The sequence below is a fragment of the Oryctolagus cuniculus genome, chromosome 3, assembly GCF_051225735.1.
Source record: "Oryctolagus cuniculus isolate XC-2025 breed Fujian yellow rabbit chromosome 3, ASM5122573v1, whole genome shotgun sequence".
NCBI classification, from domain to species: Eukaryota; Metazoa; Chordata; class Mammalia; order Lagomorpha; family Leporidae; genus Oryctolagus; species Oryctolagus cuniculus.
The window spans coordinates 152228631-152253071 of NC_142869.1; the positions used below are offsets into that span (position 1 = coordinate 152228631).

Here is a 24441-nt window from a genome sequence, read left to right on the forward strand (position 1 = left end):
ATCCTGATCTGTATCTCATTGTAGTAGATCAGGTGTGTAGAGCAAACAGCGGCTGAGAGTGAGGCTGGGATTAGTGAAAAATGTAAGAATAGGACTGTTAAGTATACCATAAATAGGTCCTAGGTATATAAAATTAACAGAGTTTATTTTATTATGGAGGGAACAACAAGTAAATGTAGGGACAGATGGGTGTGAGCCCTTTCCTCACCCTTTGTAAGGGTCATGGCTGACACTATAGCTAGAGAAAAGCATAGCATATGTATTTAATCAAAGCTTTTCCCAACAAGGTGGCCTTCAGCAATGAAGATCCAACAACCAAGGACAACTATTCTTATGCTTAAGTTTGGTGAAGCAGGAACAGTGTGAAGAAATGTGATTGGGCGTAAGGATACGATCTAAGGACAACAGACTGAAGGGGGAAATCCAGGGACAGTGCTGTGGTGTGGGCTAAGCTGCTGCCAGTGGTGCCGGCATCCTGTATGGTTATTGTCCTGGGTGCTCCCCTTCTGATCCAGCTCTCTGCTAATGTGCCTGGAAAAGCAGCAGCAGATGGCCTAAGTGCTTGGGGCCCTGCATCCATGTGGGAAAACGGAAGAAGCTCCTGGCTTCAGCCTGGCCAGACCTGGCGGTTGCAATCATCTGGGAGGTGAGTGGATGCAAGAATCTCTGTCTATCCCTCTCTTTTTGTAACTTTTTCATATAAATAAGTGAATCTTAAAAAGTGTGGGGAGAGAAATCCAATAGGGACTGTGCCTTTAGGCTCTTCGTGGTCTCAGCGTAGCTTTCCTTCCTCAAAGAGTATGGGGCTGTGGCCTGAGGATCTGCTAAAAGGAAGAGTATGACCTTTCTAGGTTGCATGGTTTGCTTTGGAGGAGGAGAGTTCTCATTTTCACAACCTGCTATGGGGACAAAGAAATCTGGTTTCTACAATTCGCTTTGCTTCAGGGAGAAAGAGAGGCTGGAGGTGGGAGGACAGAGGTCAGAGGGGCCATGCTTCTGGGGCCTTTCCAATTTCCTTCATTTCAGAGTTACCAGTATGCCCAAGCACCACACTTTGGCATATTGTGTTCTGAGCCCCAACACAAGCCAAACAAAATTTAAAATACGGTAATTCTGCTGATGCTCAGACTTCTAAAACTGTCTTGGCTGTAGAATGAAAAACTGCAATTGCTTCATTACCGTCTACTACATAGATTGTCAAATCATTTGTAGGTAGAACCAGAGTTGAAAGTTTAACTGATATTTTATTTTAAAGATTTATTTATTTGAAAGATTTAGGAGTTTCATTTTTTTAAGAGTTACAGAGAGATAGAGAGTGAGCTTCCATCTACTGGTTCACTCCCCAGATGGCTGCAAATGTCATGGCTGGGCCAGGCTGAAGCCAGGAGCCAGGAGCTTCTTCCTGGTGTCCCATGTTGGGGAAGGGGGCCCAAACACTTGGGCCAGCTTCTGCTGCTTTCCCAGGTGCATTAGCAGGGAGCTGGATTGGAAGTGGAACATCCAGGGCTCCAATTGAAGCCCATATAAGATGCCAGCATTGCAGGAATTGGCTTAACCTGTTAAGCCCCCATGCTGGCCCCAGAAGATCCATCTTCCGTCAGCTGATTCACTCCCCAGATGGCTGCAAGGGCCAGATGGAACCGAGCCTGGAACTCCTCAGGGTCTCCTGTGTGGGTTGCAGGGGCCGTCTACCACTGCCTTCCCAGGCACATTAGCAGGAAGCTGATTGAGCAGTGGAGCAGCCCTGAATTCCCCTGCTGCTGCTGTGGGGTGTCTGTGACTTCCCCGGGGGTGCCTTGACCTGCTGCACCTGGCTGGTGGTCCATAACATATTTTATAATAAAATAAGTAAGTTGTACCTCTCATTTAGCGTAACCTGCTTGGAATAAGCCAAAGCAACCCCCCCACCCCTCCCCCACCCCCCACGGGAATTGTTTATATTCAAAGCAGGCTGAAAGTTGTTTCAACTGTGATGGCTAAAAGATTGGAGGACAAATAAACATTTATGTTGTCCAGATTTCTTTGGAAAACCCTTTGCGACTTCAAAGACACAGAACACAGATAACAGCGTGTGCAAACCAGATCTTGCCTAACAGCATGATTTATCTTTAGCTCTACTAAGCGGTGACAAGAGCACACCTCCTACTTTTTCATCACTGCCCTGGGTTTATTCATTCCTCTGAGCCTGATTCCGGAGGCAAAGAGTAGTGCGTGGGGTTTCAGACCTCGGGCCCTGCAATCCATGATTACAATTTAACTTTGGCTCCGCCTTTCAGGTACAAACGGCAACCGCTGTGTGCCTCAGTTTCCCTACTTAGAGAAAGAGGCCGAGGGTGGGGATTGCTGTAGGGACTGAGATTACACGGAGCATGGAGCAGTGCTCCGCCAACAGCCAGCGCTCCATCTCCGGGAGGTCCCCTGAAGCAGGCCACTTGGCCTGTCTCCCTAAATGAGAGTCCGTATAATAAATATAAGTGGCATCCGAACGAGAGCGGGCAGGGGCCACGTGATCGCTCCACGAAAGCCACTTGCGGGGGCCTCCCGAGAGTTAGCAATTTAGGCTGCGAAAGGGAAAGCAGGCGCGCCCGCTGCCCGCGCGGTTTCCCGCCGCGCCCGCGTCCCCGTCCCCGGCGGCGGGCGGGCTCGGAGGCGCCCGGGCCGCGGCGGCGGCGGCGGCGCGAGCGGCGCCTCGGGGCCGGTGAATCATCCCGGCAGACACCGAGAGCCGCGGCAGCAGAGAGCAGCGCTGAAACATGGCTGAAGCGGCCACGGGCTTTCTGGAGCAGCTCAAGTCCTGCATAGTCTGGTCTTGGACTTATCTCTGGACCGTGTGGTTCTTCATCGTGCTCTTCCTAGTCTATATCCTGCGGGTGCCCTTGAAAATCAACGACAATTTGAGCACAGGTAAGGCCCGGGCCGCCGGGCCCGTGGCGCGCCCGCCCCTCCCCCGCCTCGGAAAGTTAGTGCAACTCGCGCGGGGCCGCGGCCGGCGGGGACGAGCGACCGGGCGCGTGCTCGGGGCCGCGCCGGGCGCGCGCACCGTCGCCCGCGGCCGCCCGCCCGCCGAGGACGCGGCGCCTCAGGTGGCCGTTCCGGGAGACCGACGGTCTGCCCGGCTCCGTGGCCCGGTGCAGGCGGAGCCGCGTCGCGCCCGCCGCCAGGCAGGCCAGTCGCTGGCGACGGCACCGCGGCCGGATGCCTCCCTCCCCCGGTGCTAGTTGGCCGGAGGGGAGGAGGAGGAGGACGGGCGTCAGGAGCCGGGGAGTTCCCGGCGGCGCCCCCTTGGGTGTCTGCCCTTGAACGCCCAGGGCTCCTCGGAGCTTACCGAGTCCTTCCTCGCAGGCTTCCCGGCCGCAGGCGCTGAACGTCCGACGTGTCGCCGGGCAGGCGCCGCTCCCCGCCTCGGCAGTCCGGGGGCTGCAGCCGGGTGGTGCGAGTCCGGAGTGAGCCCCTTTGGGGGTGCTGGGTGCTGGCTGTCGTGAGCGGGGCTGAGGCGCTCCCGAGGGGCCCCCGGCAGGGTGATGACGTGTCAGGTCTCCACACGGGGCTCGGTGGAGGTTGTGAATGACCTCTGCCAGTGCCCGCCGCGCGGAGCCGCGGCCCGAGTGCCGCCGCCCGGCGGGGCAGGGTCTGAATGGACTCTCGCGCAGCCCCCCAGCCCTCCGCACACAACCCGAGCGGAAACGCGCCCCTCCAGCCCGCCACACTCCTGAGACAGCTCAGAAACACCACGTCTGTTTGGAAGCGAGGGTAGCCGTCCTCGAGTCTGGGAATAGTTGTGGGACTCAAGGTAGACAGGCCTTCCTTTTTTCTTTTTTTAATTTTAATTTCACGGAACTCTGGGAAATCCTGACAGTCACTCGTATTCTGTATTTACATACTCTGGGAGTCCAGGTCTGGAAACGCACTTTCCCGCGGTGTTAACGGCTCTGAGACACTTTTTAGAACACTTGATGAATTCTTGTTTTGTTAGGGACTTGAGCTTTTCAGGTGCTAAACTTGAGCATCTTGTACTTTAACGTGCACTCATGTGCATATTTGCAGTTGTTTCATAGTATTTCTTGGATACTATCCCTAGGAGGCAGGTGGGATTCTGCACCCCAGAATCTCACTGTTTTAAGAAGTGCAGCTTGGCCCTTTGGGTTCAGTCATCCCAGAGACTGACTTTTCTGAGTTTTCTTAGGGTGTTTGCTTATCACAGTTTTGTCTTCCTTGCTTTAGGCAAGTACATCTCTAAGATACCCTCTAGTTTACTTTTGTTTGAAATTTTTTAATTTATTTTTTTAGATTTTATGTATGTATTTGAGAAGTAGAGTTATAGACAGAGAAAGGGAGAGAAAGGTCTTCCATCCGCTGGTTCACTCTGCAAATGGCCGCAATGGCTGGAGCTGAGCAGATCCGAAGCCAGGAGTCAGGAGCTTCTTCCCAGACTCCCACTCAGGTGCAGGAGCCCAGGAACTTGGGCCATCATCTACTGCCCTCCCAGGCCATAGCGGAGACCTGGATCACAACAGGAGCAGCTGGACAGGAAAGGCCGCCCATCTGGGATGCCAGCACTGCAGGCCAAGGCTCAGCCTACTACGCCACAGCAGTGGCCTGAAGTTGTTTGAATTTATGTTGTAGTGGAATCATGTATGTATTCTTATGTGGGTTTATTTTCCTCCAAAAAAGTCCTTGTAGGATTTTTAAAAAATGTAACTCCCATTAATATGCATTTTATATTTAACTCAACACACATTGGTGTACCACATTTTCTTTTTTAAAGATTTTTTTTTATTCATTTGAAAGAGAGACATCTTTCATTCCCTGGTTCACTCCCCAGGTGACTGACCGTAACAGCCAGGACTGGGACAGTCCAAAGCCGGGAGCTTCGTCTGGGTCTCCTACAAGGGCGGCAAGGGCTCAAGCATTTGAGCTATCTTTTGCTTCTTTTCTCAGGCCACCAGTAGGGAACTGGATCGGCAGTGGAACAGGCGGGCCTTGAACCCATATGGGATGCTGGTATTGCAAGCAGTGCCTCTACCTGTTATGCCACAATGCTGCCCCTCCACATTTTCTTAAATAGGTTAAATTACTATCCATGTAGGTATGTTCATGTGCTCATACATGCATCATATACCAGTGCCGTATCCAGAACAGGCAAGAAGCAAAATTCCTTCTGGAAAAATGTGTAGTTTTTATGGAGGAAATTTGGTGGGGCTTCTCCCAACAACTCTGACTCTAGCATTTTCCAGAGGCCTTTGTTAATTTGTATAAGGGTGTTTCTCATTCAGGTTTAAACAGAGAAAATACGAAGGAGAATGGGCTGTCTGGACGGAGCCCCAGACACATGGCAGAAGGAGCCTGGAGCTGTTTTCTCAGTAATGCTGGACTTCTGTTTTCCCCGTAGTTTTATGCATATTTTAGTCATAAAGGAAGATAAAAGGAGAAGCACACAGAGAACAAGTACCTCTGCTATTTCAATGAGAATGTGTGTGTAGGGTGGCTTCAGCCTGGCCCTGCCCTGGCTGTCGCAGTGGATGGAACATCTCTGTCTCTCTTCCTTTCAAATACATAAAAATAGATACAAATCTTCATGGTATACATTTTCTTAAAATGTGCTCCTTGAGCATTTTTGCACCAAGAAGTTTAAGTGATTTTTCCAGTTATTTTTCTCTTTCTTGAAAAGCAAGTGTTCAAAGATCTTTGAAATCCCTCTTCATTCCTTTTGGAGAAAAAAAATATAATATATTATCCTTACCTAGCCTTAAAGTTGTTTAAATTACAAAATACTTTTGTGGCACTTGTGATGATAATGAAGAATCGGAATAATGCCTTTTTTTTTTTTTCTAGACCCTCAATTTCTGTATGTATAAAAGGACGGCCTTATACTCCTTAAGATTCCTTTTAGCCCTGGAATTCTGTGTCGTTGTCAGGATAAATTTTACTGAGTGCAGAGTATAGCACATGTTATATACATTCCCTGAGAGTAGGAACCTTGTTTGTCTTATCTTGTCTGTCTAGTTTTCTGTCTCCAGGATCTAGAATCTAGTAGGATCCAGGATCTGGTAGACAGGCCTAATATGCTCAGGTGTGAATTTGTAGGATGAATGAAAAACTATGTCAGTTGATTGTGCTGACTCAACAATAACGTTGTCCTTTGGGAAATGATTTGTGAAATTACCTTGTAGTCACTTCCTATGGGGTTGGAAATTGTGTTAACCGACTCTAAGTCAGCTGTAACGGTTACCCTGCTGTGTTTATTGATGTTCTAAAATATTAATACATTTAGATCCATTCTTTAGGAGTAGAATTTAAGGAAGACTATCTTCCTTGTCCATATTGTGAGGTTAATTTAATATAAACAACGTTTGTGGGGAGCAACTCGGACTAGACTAAGTTACTGGAATTAAGACTTATTCTATGCATCTGCTCTCCCACAATATGGCGCTGAGAAGGGAGTAACAGCTTCTACACAGCTGCCTCCAGTTCAACCAATAAACAGCAGGATCTGCTCCTGATTGGAGGAGAGCAGCGTACTCGGCGTGTGGGTAGCAGAGTTGGGATTGGCGGAAGAGGACTATAAAGGAGGAGAGAGACAACATGCACCAGGAACATCTATCTGAAGGAACACCTGAGCAGCCCCCCGAGAGAGCCGGCCGGCGGTGTGCCGCTCCCCCGCGGAAGTGGGGAAAGTGGCAGGGGGAACCGCCCTTCCACGGAGGTGGAAGGGACAGTAGCCAACCCGGGAAGAACCAGCAGCAAACCCGGGGAGGGCCGAGCAGACGAAAGAACAGCGCAGGGTCCTGTGTCGTTCCTCCACGAAGAGGGGGAGCGACAATGTTGAGTCAAAAATTGATCACTTTGTGAGTCAGTTTGTATAACAGACCCTGGAACTTCAAGTACAGGAATTTAGAGGTAAGTACCTCATATTACCTCATATTACGATGGAGCTAGAGGTTCTACCAGTATGGGAAAAGTTCTTGTCTGTGGGGAAGGATAGGCCAATAGAAGAAATACTTGATTAGGAAACATTTTAGAACGATATTGTCAGGCATAATGAAAATTAGTAAACACAAAGAAACATAACTTGAAGTGATTAGAAATACTGCATCACAATGTTAAGTTGTATTTGCCTCCTCCCCCCTCTAATGAAAGAAACCATTTTAAGATGAAGACTGATGAGAGTAGTTTTAGTGTTACATAAATTTGGTTTATTGTCGATATTTCTCCATATTGGGTAGTTACTGAGAAAAAAAAAATACCAGCTGTGATGAACTGAAACAAGCAGTGGGTTTAGAATTAAAAGATTTGAGTTCAAATTCCAGGTTGCTAACTGTGGAGTAACTTTGGGCAAATTTCTTTGTAAGCTCCTTTGCTCATTTGTAAGGTGAGGACAATGCATCTCTGTTTTGTTGGTTTATTTTGAAGTCTGGATGACATAAAATTTAGCACTGAGTTTTGAGTATAGCACATATTTAATATCAGGACTATATATTGTCTGCCTGTTCCAGTCCATTTCGCTGACTCTGAATTGTGTTCATCCATTGGTTAATCAATCCACTGGCTAGTTTATTCTTTGATTTGGAGAGGCAAGTGCCTGTAAAATTAAGCTTGCACTTTTCCTGTCAGATATTATTTGGAGATGCAGTCTCCTGTCAGTTATAATCTTCCAAGTTTCAGCACTTGTTCTCCATGATGAATGATTACTAATGTACCACTTTGTTCGCTGTGCCTCCCCATATATTATCTTCCTCCCTATGAGCAAGGACTATGCATAGTAGAAGTCACATCTTAAAAATAGGTTTGAGGGTAAGTCTGTTAATTGGAACTAGGAAGGGACAGGGAATTAACCTTTATTAAGTTCTTACATTAATCAAACACTGCATAGTGCTTTATCATTGGTTATTAGATTCCCTGGGCTTGTTCACAAGTCTGTTTATATCCTGTAATACACCTGGTATTATTCTCTTTGTATATGTGGAATGAACATTTGTTCAAAATAGAATGAGTACTCAATACTATTGTCTGATTTTAGGAAACATTACAACTGAACACTTTTAAGATGCGTTTTGCAGGGCTGGCACAGTGGCGTAGTAGGTTAAGTCTTTGCCTACAGTGCCTGCATCCCATAAGGGCTTTGATTTGTGTTCCAGCTGCTCCTCTTCCAATCCAGCACCCTTCTAATGCACCTGGGAAAGCAGTGGAGGATGGCCCAAGTGCTTGGGTCCCTGCACTCACGTGGGAGAAGCTCCTGAACCCTGGCTTCAGATTGGCCCAGCTCCTGCCATTGTGGCCATTTGGGGAGTGAACCAGTGGATGGAAGACCTCCGTCTCTCCCTCTCTCTCTGTAACTTTACCTCTCAAATAAATAAATAAATCTTTTTTAAAAAAAGATGCATTTTGTTAGGGAAGCAGCTTCCTTTATGAATATGGATTAGAATTTGGAGACTTGTGGAGCACTTTGGGGACTGTTTCCTTAGGATACTCGGAAGAACTTGAAAGCAGGGATTGTGAGTTTTCATCTTTGCATTTTCATCATGTGGTCATTGCTCAATGACAGTACATGGAAGGATGAGTGCTTGAGTTAAGGGGTGCTTTGAAGTCCATCCAAGGTGGAGGTACTGGTGGTCCTTTTTTTATTTTTTATTTTACTTTTAATTTATTTGACAGGTAGAGTTATAGACAGTGAGAGAGAGAGACAGAGAGAAAGGTCTTCCTTCTGTTGGTTCACTCCCCAAATGGCCGCTACGGCCGGCGCTGTGCCGATCCGAAGCCAGGAGCCAGGTGCTTCCTTCTGGTCTCCCATGGGGTGCAGGGGCCCAAGCACTTGCGCCATCCTCCACTGCCCTCCCAGGTCACAGCAGAGAGCTGGACTGGAAGAGGAGCAACCAGGGCTAGAACCCGGCACCCATATGGGATGCCAGTGCCGCAGGTGGAGGATTAACCAAGTGAACCACGGTGCCGGCCCTGGTGATCCTTTTCTTATTTTACTTCACCTGCTAAGCTTTTCCTTTCTCCTGCTTCAGAGGAGGGTGTTGTGAATATGCCACACTGAAACCTGGCCTTATTATTTTGCTCACAATAGAAACTCAGAGACATGGAAGGATTTTCCTGAGGAAACCGGGGCAAGAGTCCAAAAACAAGGGAGGAAAAAGCATTCTTGTGCATTCAGAAAAAGTGACTGCCCAAGTCAGAACGAATGGAAAAATTCAGAGGAGGAACACGAATGGGGAAGAAGGAATAGTGTGGTGTAAATATGACTAGCTGAGGGGCTGAGAACAGCTCATAGATCTTCTAGATATGGGGCTGGAATAGCATTGACAGAAAGTGTTTTGCTGGACAAATACCACAGTGTAAAGAATGCTCATACATCCTAAAAGAACCTGTAATTGGCACCTCCCTCAGCATTCTGTGAGTGGTTGTGTGGTTCACATAGTTGCCTTTGGCCCTGCAGCTTGGTGATAGAATTGGTCTGTTGATTAGAATGCAGCTTTGTATGAGATGGTAACATGAATGAGAAAGTGAATTTTAGACTACAAAGTATTATTTAAATCCAAGGTGTTATACTAGGTTGTTTCCCAAGAAGGGTGTATTTTATAGGCTTGGTTTCATAGTGAAATGACAGGTAAAAATATATAGTGGGGGAGCCAGCGCAGTGGCGTAGAGAGTAAAGCTGCCGCCTGCAGTGTCAGCATCCCATATGGGTGACGGTTCAAGTCCTGGTTGCTCCACTTACAATCCTGCTCTCTCCTATGGTCTGGGAAAGCAGTAGGAGATGACCCAAGTGCTTGGGCCCCTCTACCTACATGGGAGACCCAGAAGAGGCTCTAGGCTCCTGGCTTTAGATTGGCATAGCTCTGGCCATTTTGGCCATCTTGGGGAGTGAACCAGTGGATGGAAGACTCTCTGTCTCTCTACCTCTGCCTCTCTGTAGCTCTGCCTTTCAAATAAATAAATAAATAACTCTTAAAATATATATAAATATATAGTGGGATCTGTTTTTATTCTAAATATTCTTTCAGACATTACACCAATCATGAGAATGGACTTTTAGATGGTTTGGACCCAAACTACTGAATGTTACAAACATGAAATGTTATCTCCCAACATCCTGATTGTATTTGCGATAACATTGTAAAGATATCTAGAAAGGATTTTGAGTTTTCCAGAAGAGAGAAAATAAGTAATGAAACTAATTTTTGATGTTATAATAGAGCAAGACAGTTGCTCATGTGTTACTCTTACCCATTATTTAAATATAGCAGGCGTTCCTGAACTACCTACTGTGCTAAAATAGGAAATGGACAGGCCCAGTTAGCTGTAGCAGTATTTTATGTTAGATGTGGCTGTGGTTAGGAGTCACTGTTTAATTGCTGTTACTAAATCTTTCAGCAGAATAAGGAAGCATTCATATGGGAGAGCATTTAGTTTCCCCTCTGAATTTTAGAACACTGAAAGATAATAGTTATACCCTGGAAAACTCTAATCTTGGTTTTGAAGTTGACCTCCACTTCTAATAAAAGATCTTGGTTAAGTGTCAGTCTTTTAGAAAGTTTGAGCAAGCCCATAAAATGTTTGAGGACTTTAAAGAGATCTCTTGGGTCAGTGAGAAAGGACTATTTGTTTTATTATAAAAAGCTTAACAATTTAAAACAGTGCAAACAGTAGAAACATCCCGAGTCATAAAATAGTCTTAAAGAAGTAGCTTTTACACATAAGAAGTTTGGGTCTGGATTTATGTGTGCTCTAGAATTAGAGGTTTGTTTTATTTTGCAGTCAGCTATAATACTATTCTGAAGTACTCTTTTAGTAGAAATACATGCTGGTGGAATGTTTATAGTTCTTCCTTTTGTTGAGCTTTTCCAATTTTAGTCTCCTTGTCTGGGGAATAAGAATGGATTTTACTTCCATACTAAATTGTCTTTTTCATTTTTTGATAGGTACTGTGCATTGAGCATTTCTAATAGAACTAATAAAATAATGCTATTGGGGATATTTTGTAATTTATTATACCCACTTGACTCAGTTGATTCTTCTTCTGTGACATGTTTAGGTTTGTGTAGTGTCTCAGACTAAGAACTGTGTGAGCTGGTTAGCATTTCATTCTCCCTGCAGTTTGGTTTAAGTGTGTGTGTGTGTGTGTGTGTGTGTGTGTAGGATTCTATCCACTGTCATCAGCATATTTTATTTCAAACAAAAAAATTCTACTTTTTTCAGTTCAGTCTCAGAGTTAACATTATGGTTTAGAGAGAATCCTTTTTGTTTTCTTAGCTTATTTATGTTACAGAAATATAATGTTTGGCTGTTTTCACAATGGCTTTTTCAGGAAAGCTTAAAATTATATATTTTTATTTGAGAGATGAAGCATGAGAGCCTAAATTACAATTTTTAAAACATTAGAAACCAAGTTCTCTATTTTTCCCTCTGAGCTGGCAGTTGTGTATGAATTATCATTCAGTAAAAGTCTGAAAATGTAATAAAAAAAATCTCATGAATTTAATCAATGAGAGAAAGTCATTTTCCTAAAAAATACCTTGTCTTTCTCTTCCATTATTTGAACAATCAAATTATGTTTTAGGAGAAAAAGTACAGAAGTGATGACAATGGCAATTAAGTGTGAACACAGGTATACAGACATCAATTAGTTTGGGCTATAAAAGTATTACTATAAATGTTTGGTTTTTACACTGAGTTATTTTTTACAGCTTACCTACAGAAAATAATATAGCATTTTCTGTAGTTTTAAAAGGACAGTTAAAGGAAACTATGACTTAAACATTTTCAGTTTTAACTGTGAATAAATGTGGAGAAGAGTAATATTGTACATAAAAAGGGCAAATAACCTGCTGATCTGGACTGGAGAAGATCTTAAATTCTACACTTGTGTGAAAACTGGCCAGCTGCTATGAGAAAACAGAGCTGTATTTCTCAGTCCAAAGCGAACACCTAAATGATATTGCTGAGTGTGGTGATGAGCAGGCTGGGACTTTCAGGGGAGTAGGGTTGTGTAGCAATAGTCTCAGGCCAGGGATTTTCTCTACTGTGTCTTGAACATTTCCGTAGCATTGTTTCAGGACCAGCTGACATTCTAGAATAAGCATGACTTAGAAGTAAAATATAAAGTTCTTTCTTCTGTTTGTAGCTTGAAGAAACAAATGAAGATACACAAATACCTAGACATTAAGACACTATCTTTTTAGTAGACTATACTTCCTTTTTATAGTCATTTATTATATCCATCATTTATGTTTATTTCATTAAAGTATTGTGTTCATATGTGAATGAATTTGACACTTCATTTTATGGAAGTTTCTTTTTAGTGTTGACAAGCTTGCCAGAATTAGTCCTTTCAGATTGATTTATTTACTAGAGATTTAAAATAGCTTGGGTCAAGTTCATATATCCACCTAAGGAGGAAGCCTGACTGTTAGTGAAATGATTCTGTCTTCACCTTGCTTGTAGAGGAAAGCTTCCCTGCACCTGCACGGGAGACCTGGAAGAAGCTCCTGGCTCCTGGCCTGGGACTGGCGCAGCTGCAGCTCTTGCGGCCATCTGGGGAGTGAATCAGTGGATGGAAGACCTCTCTGTCTCTTTCTGTCTCTCTCTCTCTCTAACTCTGTCTTTAAATAAAATAAATCTTTAAAAAAAAACTATGAATTTTCTACGAACTTTTTGAAGCTCTTTCATGTGTATATAAATGCACCCATCTTCCTTTTTTCATAGCCATATATATATATATATATATATCCTTTGTGTCTTCTAGTTCCCCTAAAGTTTTTTTAGTTCCCTTAAGTTTTGAAGAGAAATATGACAGCAACAGGAGTTCCACTGCTGTTGAAAATGAATAAGATTTTATTTTTTTAATATTTATTTTATTTATTTGAAAGACAGAGTTAGAGGTAGAGACAGAGAGAGAGGTCTTCCATCGACTGATTCACTCCCCAGATAGCTTCAATGGCTGGAGCTGAGCCAGTTTGAAGCCAGGAGCTTCTTCAGAGTCTCCCACATGGGTGCGGGGACTTGGGCCATCTTCTGCTACTTTCCAAGCTATAGCAGAGAGCTGGATAGGAAGTGGAGCAGCCAGGACTCAAACTGGAGCCCATATGGGATGCTGGTGCTTCAGGCCAGGGCTTTAAGTCGCTGTGCCACACACCAGCCCCTTATTATCTGTTTTCTAACTTCATTCATTAACCTTTTGTATTCTATTGCCTACTTTAACACTTTTTCTGAAGCTCCTTAAACTTCATGAGTACTTTTAATTCATTCATTGCTTCCCAGATCTTTACAGGCAGAGTTCGACAGTGAGAGAGACAGAGAGAAAGGTCTTCCTTTTTCCGTTGGTTCACCCCCAAGTGGCCGCTACGGCTGGCATGCTGCACCGATCTGAAGCCAGGAGCCAGGTGCTTCTTCCTGGTCTCCCCGATCTGAAGCCAGGAGCCAGGTGCTTCTTCCTGGTCTCCCATGGGGGTGCAGAGACCCAAGGATCTGGGCCATCCTCCACTGCTTTCCCAGGCCACAGCAGAGAGCTGGACTGGAAGAGGAGCAACTGGGACAGAACCAGTGCCCCAACTGGGACTAGAACCCAGGGTGCTGGCACCACAGGCGGAGGATTAGCCAAGTGAGCCGCGGTGCCGGATGCTTCCCAGATCTTGTTCTTACTGATGAGTTGCACTGCAGAAAAGGACTTTTGATGTTGAATATCTATAGTCTCTTCCTGTCAAATAAATTCATTGAATCATTCTATTACCAAGTCACAGTGCTTGGCTGAGTGTGGAGGATTGGGATGATGACCTGGATATGGCTCCTGTTCTCAGTACCTTGAGGTTTTGAACATAGAAAGAGAAATGGGTACATAATCAATTTTGATTCAAAGTAAAATGTGTAGAGCATAAAGGAATAAACTGGTATCAATAAGGGGCTGAGAGAAAGATTTAACTTTGTGCTGGACTTGGATTTGGACCTTGCCCTTGCAGTTTGTAGGCTGCTTGGTGAATGTGAGAATGTGAAATTTCTTGGTGCCTTCTGAAAACTGCTGAAGTGGCTGATGGGAGGTAGAAAAGGGAGAATATGTTGGTTAGGTTGGAGTTAAGTTTGTAGGATTTAAAATAATTGAAATTCTTTTTTAAAGAAGGATTTTTAATATTTATTTATTTGAGAGAGAGAGAGTTACAGAGAGAGGAAGAGACAGAGAGAAAGGTCTTCTATCTACTGGTTTACTCCCCAAATGATCCCAGCCACCGAGTCGAGTTGAGCCCATCCAAAGCCAGGAACCAGGAGATTCTTCTGGGTCTCTCACGTGGGCCCAGGGGCCCAAGCACTTGGGACATCATCCACTGCTTTCCCAGGCCATCAGCAGAGAGCTGGATTGGAAGAGGAGCAGTGGAGACACAAATCAGTGCCCATATGTGATACTGGCGCCCGATACTGCCATGCCACAGTACCAGTCCCTATGGAAATTCTGAGGCTCGTCCTGTCTCTCACTCTTTCAAATAAACTAATTAAAAATAAAATTCTGATATTTTATCCATATAAAGTGAATAGGAAATAATACAGGAAATATAACAACAAGGTTATCCACTACCCATATTTAAAATATGTTAACATTTTGCTGTATGTGTTCAAGTTTTTTAAAAATATGTATGGTTAAAAATGAACCATATAGAGGCTGGTGCTGTGGCATAGCAGGTAAAGCTGCCGCCTACTGTGCTGGCATTCCATATGGGTACCAGTTTGAGTCCTGGCTGCTCCACTTTCGATCCAGCTCTCTGCTATGGCCTGGGAAAACAGTAGAAGGTCCAAGTCCTTGGGCCCTTGCACCTGCGAGGAAGACCTGGAAGAAGCTCCTGGCTCCTGGCTTTGGATTGGCACAGCTCTGGTCGTTGTGGCCAATTGGGGAGTGAATCAGTGGATGGAAGACCTCTCTCTGTGTAACTCTTTCAAATAAATAAAATAAATCTTACAAAAAATGAACCATATATTTTTGGAACACTTTAGATTTACAGAAAAGTTGTGGCAACAATATGGAGCTCCCATAAACCTCATCCCTAGTGTATCATATTGTTGCCATTTTGCATGCTAAATGTTATACCATACTAACTGTTAAAATTAATGGGACTGGTGCGGTGCCATGGCCCAGTTGGTTAATCCTCCACCTGCAGTGCCGGCATCCCATATGGGCTCTGGGTTCTAGTCCTGGTTGCTCCTTTTCCAATCCAGCTCTCTGCTGTGGCCCCGGGAGGGCAGTGGAGGATGGCTCAAGCTCTTGGGCCCCTATACCTGCATGGGAGAGCAGGAGGAAGCACCTGGCTCCTGGCTTCTGATTGGTGCAGTGCACCGGCCATAGCAGCCTTTTGGGGGGTGAACCAATGGAAGGAAGATCTTTGTCTCTCTTTCTCTCACTCTCTAACTCTGTCAAGTAATAAAAAAAATTATAAAAAAATTAACCAGTATTAGCATATTACTGTTCACTGAAGTCCACACTCTATCCAGATTTCCTTAGTCTTTATCTAATGTTGCTTGCTATTCCAGAATCCAGGATCCCACATTACACTTACAAGTCATGTTTCCTTGGGCTGTTCTTTGTTGTGGTGGTTTTCCAGAGTTGCCTTGATTTTGGTGACTTCGATGGGTTTGAGGAGCACTGGCTAGGAATTTCTTAGACTGTCTCATAACTGGGATTTGTCTGATGCTTTTCCTATGATTTTTCTGGGATCATGAGTCTTAACAGGAAGATCACAGAGGAAAAGTGCCATTTTGGTCATAATGTAGTATCAACTTATTGCTGTTGACATTGACCTTTATCTGGCTGAGCTGGTATTTATCAGGTTCTCTACTGTAAGGTTCCTTCCCTATCCCCCTTTTCCGCACTGTACTCTTTGGAAGGACATTTCTTTGCACAGCCCAACTTGTAGAAACAAATGGTGGCTAGCCAAATGAGAACAAGTTAAGGTTATGTATTCAGGGCTTGTGATAAGGGACTCAGCCACCATTACTTGCATTTGGCAGAGAGTGAGAAAGCTTTATAGTGGCTTGGAGGCTGTTGGCATGAAGCAGCTGAAGGTGAACTACCTAGAAGATGGCTCAAGTACTTGGATCCCTGTTGCCAATGTGGGAGACATGGACAGAGTTCTGGCTCCTGACTTTGGCCAGGCCCAGTCTTGACTATTGCAGGCAATTGAGAAGTGAACCAGCAGATGGGAAGATATCTGTGTCATTCTCTGTCTCTGTTTCTCTGCCATACAAACAAATAAAATATTAAAGTTAAAAAAAGTGGGGCATCCTATGTCTTTGGTTTTTGGTGTATAATTAGCTTTCTCCAGTCCCAAAATTGGGGGAAAAAATCAGGGAAGCCATCAGTTATTGATCAAGCCTGATCATTGAGTTGAATTCCTCGAAAGTTACGTACTTGTTAGTTCAGGTTGCTGTGGCAAATATATCATAGACTGAATAGCTTAAAAACAGAAATTTATTTCCTCCAGTTCTGGAGGCTGCGAATTCCAAGATTAAGATGCCAGCAGATCTGTTATCTGGTGAAGGCCTTGTTGGTTTGCAGGTGGCTGTCTTTTTGTATCCTTACATAGTAGAGACCAAAGAGGTAGCAAACTTTATTTTGCTTCTCTTTTGAGGACACTAATCTCATCCATGAAGGCTCCATCCACATGAACTAATTATATCCCTAAGGTCTCATCTCCAGTTACCATCACAGTAAGGATTAGGTTTAAATATATGAAGTCTGAGATGACATATTCAGTCCATAGTCCTCTAAGTTGGCTTTTCTGGACTGGTTGTGGATCAGAAATCTATTTTTATATATGGTCTGGTCATTTCCAGTTTGTGTATTTAAGTTTTCACCTACCTGAAGGGTGTCTTATTAATTATTTACTAATTCAATTTTAAAAAATGTATTTATTTAATTAATTTATTTAAAAGGTAAAAAGAGAAACATCCCATATCTGTTGGTTCATTTCCCAAATGCCTGAAACAGCTAGGCCTGAGCCTGACCAAGGAGCCAGGAACACAATGCAGTTCTCCCACGCAGGTGACAGAGATTCAGCTACTTTCAGCCATCACCTGCTATCTGCCAACAGGAAGACCGAATTGGAAGCAGAGATGGGGCTAGAACCCAGGCACTTCGATACAAGAAGCAGGTATCCCAAGTAGCATCTTAACTACTAAACTAGATGCCCACCCCTCAATCATTTTTTATATCAATATGAGTTCATGGAACTTATACTTTTTATTATAACTGCTTTATTTATTGAAGAAATCATTTCAGTTTTGGCCTTTGATACTTTTCTGGGTGACTCCTATGTGCCTTTGGTTCTCATCATAGTGAGGTTTTTTTTTTTTTTCTGAAAATTTAAAAAATTTTTTTAGCACTACAAGACTTGTATGTTTCCTTTGTTATCTCTCTTTTTTAAAAAATAAGCTTTTGGCGGTGGCATTATGGTGTTTCAGATAAAGTTGCCATTTATGATGCCAACATCCCATATAGGCTCTTTTATAATTAATTTATTTATTAAGGAATACAGATTTCATATGTACAACTTTAGGAATATAGTTATTCTTCCCACCATACTCGCCCTCCCACCCATACTCCCACCACCACTCCTTCCTTTCCCCTTCCCAGTATCATTCTCAACTAAGTTTTCATTTTCAATTAACTTTATGCACTAAAGACCAATTCTATACGAAGTAAAGATTTCAACAGTTTGCACATACACGCACACACACACACAAACTGAGAACAAGTATCACAGTTAACTCATAATACAACTCATTAAGGACAGAGGTCCTGCATGGGGAGTTAGTGCACAGTAACTCCTGTTGTTAATTTAACAGTTAGCACTCTTATGTATGACATCAGTGACCACCCAAAGCTCTTGACATGAGCTGCCTAGGCTATGGAAGCCTTTTGAATCCACAAACACTGTCAGTAATTAGACAAGTCTGTAAGCAAAGTGGAAGTTCTCTCCTCCCATTAGAGAAAAGTATCTCCTTCTTTGATGGCCACTTCTTTACACTGGGATCTCACTCACAGAGATCCTTCATATAGAATATTTTTTAGTACAATATCTTGGCTTTCTATGCCTGAAATGCTCTCACCTGCTTTTCAGCCAGATCAGGAAAACCTTAAGGGCTGATTCTGAGGTCAGAGTGTTACTTTAAAGCAATTGTCATTCTATGAGTCTGCTGTGTGGACTCCTTCCTATGTTGGAACGCTCTCTCCTTTTAAAATTCTATTATAATTACCTGACACTTGATCCTATTTATATGGTCACTTTAAACTTAATCCTATCTATATGTTCACTTTAACACTTAATATGATCACTTTAACACTAAAGATAACATTTTTATCACCCAGCATAGTGGGATTTAAGGTCCCATATGGACTCTTGTTCGAGTCCTGCTGCTCCACTTATGATCCAGCTCCCTGCTAATGGCCTGGGAAAAGCAGCAGAAGCTTGCCAAGTGTTTGGGTCCTTGCACCATGCTGGAAGACTGGGATAAAGCTTCTAGCTTTGGCCTGGCCCAGCACTGGTCATTGTGGCCATTTGGGAGGTGAACCAGCAAATGGAAGACCTTGATATCTTTCTCTCACTCCCTCTCCCTCCCCTTCTCTCCCCCTGCCCCTCCCTCCCCTTTTGTCTCTCCGCCTCCCCTTCCCCTCCCTCTTTCTGTAGTTCTGACTTTCAGATAAACAAATCAATCTTACCTATTCATGGAGAGCTGTTCCTGCATCCTCTCTGCCCTTCCTTCCTTCTCTATTGCTAAGCATGATCTTGAAATTGGTATTGTTCTCACGTATTTAATATATTCACAGACAATGAATAGTAATTTTTGAGTTTAAAACATTTACATGATAGATGACATTTATACCCTTCTGCAACTTCATTCTGTTATTAAAATTTATGAGATTTTTCATTTTGTAGATCTAGTTCATTTATATTCATTGTTGTATAGTATTCCATCATGTGAATATACGACAGCATACCTGTTCTACCATGAATAAACAATGTGTGTACAATTTCCTAAGGGAAAGTATTGTCAGTGGCGATGGTATGTGTTAGGGAAAGTCTGGAAATTTGAGGGGACATTTTAAATTATCATAAATTAGCCTTACTGACATTGAGAAGACTAGGACAAAGGATGCCTGGTGTCCCTAATATGTGTGCCCACCAGTGTTCCACATAATTTTTGAATATCCTCCTCAAGTATTCTTTTTTTTTTTTTTAATATTTGTTTGAAAGGCAGAGTTGCAGAGAGGCAGAAGCAGAGAGAGAGAAAGAGATCTTCCATCTCCTGGTTCACTCCCCAAATGGCCCCAACAGCCAGAGCTGGGCTGGTCCAAAACTAGGAGCCAGGGGCCTCTTCTAGATCTCCCACGTGGGTGCAGAGGCCCAAGCACTTGGGCCATTTTCTACTGCTTTCCGAGGCTGTAGCAGGAACTGGATTGGAAATAGAGCAGCAGCCAGCATTCATAACTGGTGCTCATATTCATAACTGGCGCCCATATGGGATGCTGGCCCTGCAGGTGGTAGCTTTACCTGCTATGCCACAGCACCGGCCCCTCAAGTATTCTTGCATACAAAGACTCCATTTATAAAATGACATAACTATGGCCTAGCAACTGAGGGATAGCCAGCTATCCCATGTGGGCACCGGTTCATGTCCTTGCTGTTCCAAGTCCCATTTAGCTACCTGCTAATGTACCTGGGAAACCACTGGAAGATGGTCGAAGTCCTTGGGCCTCTGTACCCACGTGAGAGACCTGGAAGAATCTCCTGGCTCTTGGCTTCAGCCTGGCCTGGCCTGGGGAATGTGGCTGGAAGACCTCTCTCTGTCTTTCCTTCTTTCTCTGTAACTCTGCCTTTTAAATAAATAAATAAAAATTTAAAAAAAATTTGCCTCTAATCTCATTCTGTATATGAACCCGAAGTATATTTGGCAGGGTTTTAATATGTGCTATTGTTTTTAACCATCAAAACTACTGTGCAAATTGAGGGAAGACCTTGCTTTTTTTTTAAATGGAAAACTTCTATTTAATAAATATAAATTTTGAGAGTACAACTTTTGCCTTATAGCAGTTCTTCCCCACCCCATAACCACCCTCCCACCCGCCCGTAAACCATCTCATCTCCCATTCCCTCTCCCATCCCATTCTTCATTAAGATTCATTTTCAATTATATACAGAAGATCAACTCTGTACTAAGTAAAGATTTCAATAGTTTGCACCCACACAGATACACAAAGTATAAAGTACTGTTTGAGTACTAGTTTTACCATTAATTCACATAGTACAGCACATTAATGACAAAGGTCCTACATGGGGAGCAAGTGCACAGTGACTCCTGTTGTTGATTTAACAATTGACACTCTCATTTATGACGTCAGTAATCACCTGAGACTCTTGTCATGAGCTGCCAAGGCTATGGAAGCCTCTTGAGTTCACAAACTCTGACCTTATTTAGACAAGGTCATAGTCAAAGTGGAAGTTCTCTCCTCCCTTCAGAATAAGGTACCTCTTTCTTTGATGGCCTCTTCTTTCCACTGGGATCTCACTCACAGAGATCTTTCATTTAGGTCATTTTTTTGTCACAGTGAAAGACCTTTGTTCAGAACTTTATTGAGAATTATTTACCCTTTTGGAAACTCATGATTGTAGTACCATCCAGCATATCCTGAATTCCTAATGCAGCACACATGGATTAACCTGCATATGTTGATTTTTGCATTCATGATGATGCTGTATAGGCATGCATATGTTTGTCAATTAAGCCTTCTACCAAAGTCATGAAAATATTTGAATATTTTTATTTTTTTTGGACAGAGTTCGACAGTGAGAGAGAGAGAGAGAGAAAGGTCTTCCTTTTTCTGTTGATTCACCCCCCAAGTGGCCTCTACAGCCGGCGCGCTGCACTGATCTGAAGCCAGGAGCCATGTGCTTCCTCCTGGTCTCCTATGCAGGTGCAGGGCCCAAGCACTTGGGCCATCCTCCATTGCCTTCCTGGGTCACAGAAGAGAGCTGGACTGGAAGAGGAGCAACCAGGACAGAATCCGGCGCCCCGACTGGGACTAGAACCCAGGGTGCCAGTGCTGCAGGTGGAGGATTAGCCTAGTGAGCCATAATGCTGGCCTTGAATATTTTTTAAAAAGATTTATTTATTTATTTATTTGAAAGGCAGAGTCACAGAGAGGCAGAGGCAGAGAGAGAGAGAGAGAGATCTTTCATCTGCTGGTTCACTCCTCAAATGGCTGTAATGGCTGGTGCTGGGCTGATCTGAAGCCAGGAGCCTGGAGCTTCTTCTGATTTCTCCCATGTGGATGCATAGGCACCAAGACTTGGACCATCCTCTACTGCTTTCCCAGGCCATAGCATAGAGATGAACTGAAAGTAGAGCAGCTGTGACTCAAATGGGCACCCATATGGGAAGCTGGCACTGCAGGTGGTGGCTTTCCCCACTATGCCACAGTGCTGGCCCCACATTTTCATATTTTTAGAATTATTATTATAATTTTAGAATTACATTATTTTAAACAAGCCCAGGACTAAGGTAAGGCAAGTGAGGTTGCTTTGGTGTAAAACTGAAGGAGATACTCTGAGTCCTGCAAATGCAGGCTCAGCCTTTGCTTCATTTTTTGTACTCTAAACATTTTTCTTGCCCAATCCTAATGCTGCCTTGATTACAAATTATGTTTATTTCTCATTTATATTAGTTATCACATTATGTATTAATTTTATGTAACAAGTAGATTAAGTTTGTTATAGTATTGAAAGAAGGTGTTTAAAATGATTTGTTCTAAAAAGAAGTATTATATATAATTGGTCTGAAAACCACTTTTTTCTGGCACACACTTGGAGGTGCCTTGTGAGCATCTAGCTTTGGGAGTTGCAGATTCCTTTATAGAATGATTCTATCAGTCAGCAATTGTGTAGTAATCGTACATTAAAAAAATGCAAGCAAACAAGCAACCAACAACAAAAACCCACTTCAAATTTCAGTGGTTTAAAATAGTATCTATTTTTCCTTGTCCCTCTGTGAATTGTTGCAGTTAAAATGAACTGCACTGGATTCCTCTGGGCTCCAATGTGCAAGTTGGATTGAGGTTTTGGGTTGAAGTATATACTTTATCTCTTTTATTTGCTTGGAATAACATCTACCCCAAGATATCTTATGGGAATTATTAAGAAACATAGGAAGGCACATGGAAATATGTAAAATGTCATAAAGGCCAAGGCTAGAACTGGCTCACTCATTCTTTGAAGTGTTCCTGTCCCCTTCTGCCTCTCATCCTTTGGTGTGACAGGTATACCTATGGGCCATTGGCAGACATCTCCAAAGAGAGGAACCATAAGGAGGGAAGGGTGAGCCAGTGTACTCATAAATGGAGTGAGGAGAACCCTCAGCAGATAAGGGAGAGGTAAAAAACAGGGAGACCAATGCTAGAATGGACCAACTGATTCCCAGAAAACGTTGCTGACTAGAGCTTTGTGTAAGGATGGCAGTGGACATTAAATGCTTTGTTGTCGATAACAATCTCTATAAAGTATATCAAAGATAGGGTGAAGCTGTGACATGTTAATGAATATCCCAGAAGAAAGCAGAGCATACACCCAATGTGGTATTAAGGAGAATTGATTGAAATGACTATTTACAAAGATGTTGGCAGGAAAACAGAGTGAGGAAGGATCTCTTTGCTGATCCCAGAGGCTAGCAGTAGAAATGAGTGGCTACTGTCCTTAGTCCTGAAGGGATGGTGAAGAAGCAGCAGTCACTGGACCCTGGAGAACAAGCTGTGGAGAAAGGAGAAAGGCTGTGGCCTTCATGTGTGCCAACCTGTGCTGATTCTGCATCCGGAACTGCGGGAAGATGTGCCCTCCTGTTCTGCCCTCTGATCCCTTGTTGGGGTCTCCCATTGGCGGAGACCAGCCAGAGGGCAAGCAGGGTGGGGAAGGCAGAAGTGGACCTGGAAAATATCTAGCATAACATAACGCATTTTCTCTGACTACTTGAGCCTTTTTTTTGTATTGTATCTTCCTAATTGAGAAATTCTCAATGTGCTATCTTCGGAAGACTTTCTTATGCTGCACCCTGAAGTAAGTTTGTGTACATGAATGTATACATTATCTTTTTTTGACTCCCATTGCCTGTTGGATATTTTCAGTGAGACATAGATTACTAGGTCCATCTCACGTCTTCTTCCTAACAGAGTTCACTTTCTCTTGAGGGTAATTTCAAGGCTCATAATAATCTTCATCATTTCTTTCCTTTATGTGTGTTTGCTGCAAATGCTGTCAAATAGATAGTGCCTCATAAATCTCCCTTCAATTCTTACTTCTCTTTATTTCAGTCCTTATAATCTTATTACAGTAATCTCTCAAGTGATCTTCCTGCCTCTAATCTCTCCTAATCTTTCCCACAACCAGGATATTGTTTTCAAATCCTTTAATATCTTTCTGTTGCCTAGCAGATTAAGCAGAGACATCTCAACCTAAAATCCCAGGCCTTCCACCATTAGCTACCATGAACCTCCTTAGCCTTGTACTCACGTACTCGGTAGCGTCCTACACAGTACATGCTCCACTCAGATACTTCATGCAACACCATCATTTCCATCACGTTTTTGTTCTCAGTCATCTTACACATTCTTCACTTGTGTTGTCATGGAACTAGGCAATTCATCTTCCAGTGGGACCCCTCTTCTTTACATGAGTCCTAATTGTTCCAAATGCTGTGTGTCTTCAATACACCAGTAAAGCCCATGGCCTCCTCAATCTCCCTCCAAAGATTCTTCTACATTGTGGTGTGTCTAGGCCTGGCAGCCCCTTGACCTTGAAGTCCCTGGGCCTTTCCCCCTTTAGTGCTTGTTCTTGTGTAAGCTGAGCCCTTCTGTTTGAGGCTGGTCACAAGGAACGACTGACACTCTAAATTGGAGGCCCCCTCAAACAATCCTGATTTGCTTGTTTTTTTTTTTAAGTAAAATTTTTATATAAAAATAATTAGTTTCCAGAAAAGTTGAGAGAACAGTACATTTTTTTCTTCCTTCCAGAACTATTTGAAAGTACAAAGCTGACATGGTACCCCATCACTCTGAAGTACTCCAGTACCAGTGGTTCCATTAATGTGCTTTATAGCAAAGGGATTCAGTCCACAATCATGCCATGCATTTAGTTGCTAGTCTCTCCAGATTCCTTCAATCTGGAACAGTTTCTCCAGTTTTCCCTGACTTTCATGACCTTGATACTTTTTTCAAAAAATATTTATTATTTATTTGAGAGGTAGAGTTACAAAGAGAGAGAGAGAGAGAGAGAGAGAGAAAGAGACAGAGACGCAGAGAGACACATGCAGGGAGAGACAGAGATCGTCCGTCTGCTGGTTCACTCCCCAAATGGCTACAACGTCCAGGGCTGGGACAGGCTGAAACCAAGAGCATGGAACTCCACCCAGGTTTCTCAA

The 24441-nt window shown here is 43.5% G+C and overlaps 1 protein-coding gene across 10 annotated transcripts in view; it reads left to right on the forward strand.

The window, feature by feature from the left end:
• Nucleotides 1–456: 456 nt before the first annotated feature.
• The window catches only part of ST7 (suppression of tumorigenicity 7), a 297160-nt gene continuing 273175 nt past the window's right edge, over nucleotides 457–24441 (forward strand). For 2 of the 10 annotated variants that reach the window (XR_016230708.1, XR_016230709.1), the window contains exon 1: nucleotides 2015–2904. Coding sequence is in view for 4 of the 10 variants with exons in the window: in XM_051847997.3 (XP_051703957.1) it covers nucleotides 2754–2904 (151 nt within the window). In the remaining 6 variants the exon portion in view is untranslated. 10 annotated transcript variants of the gene reach the window in all.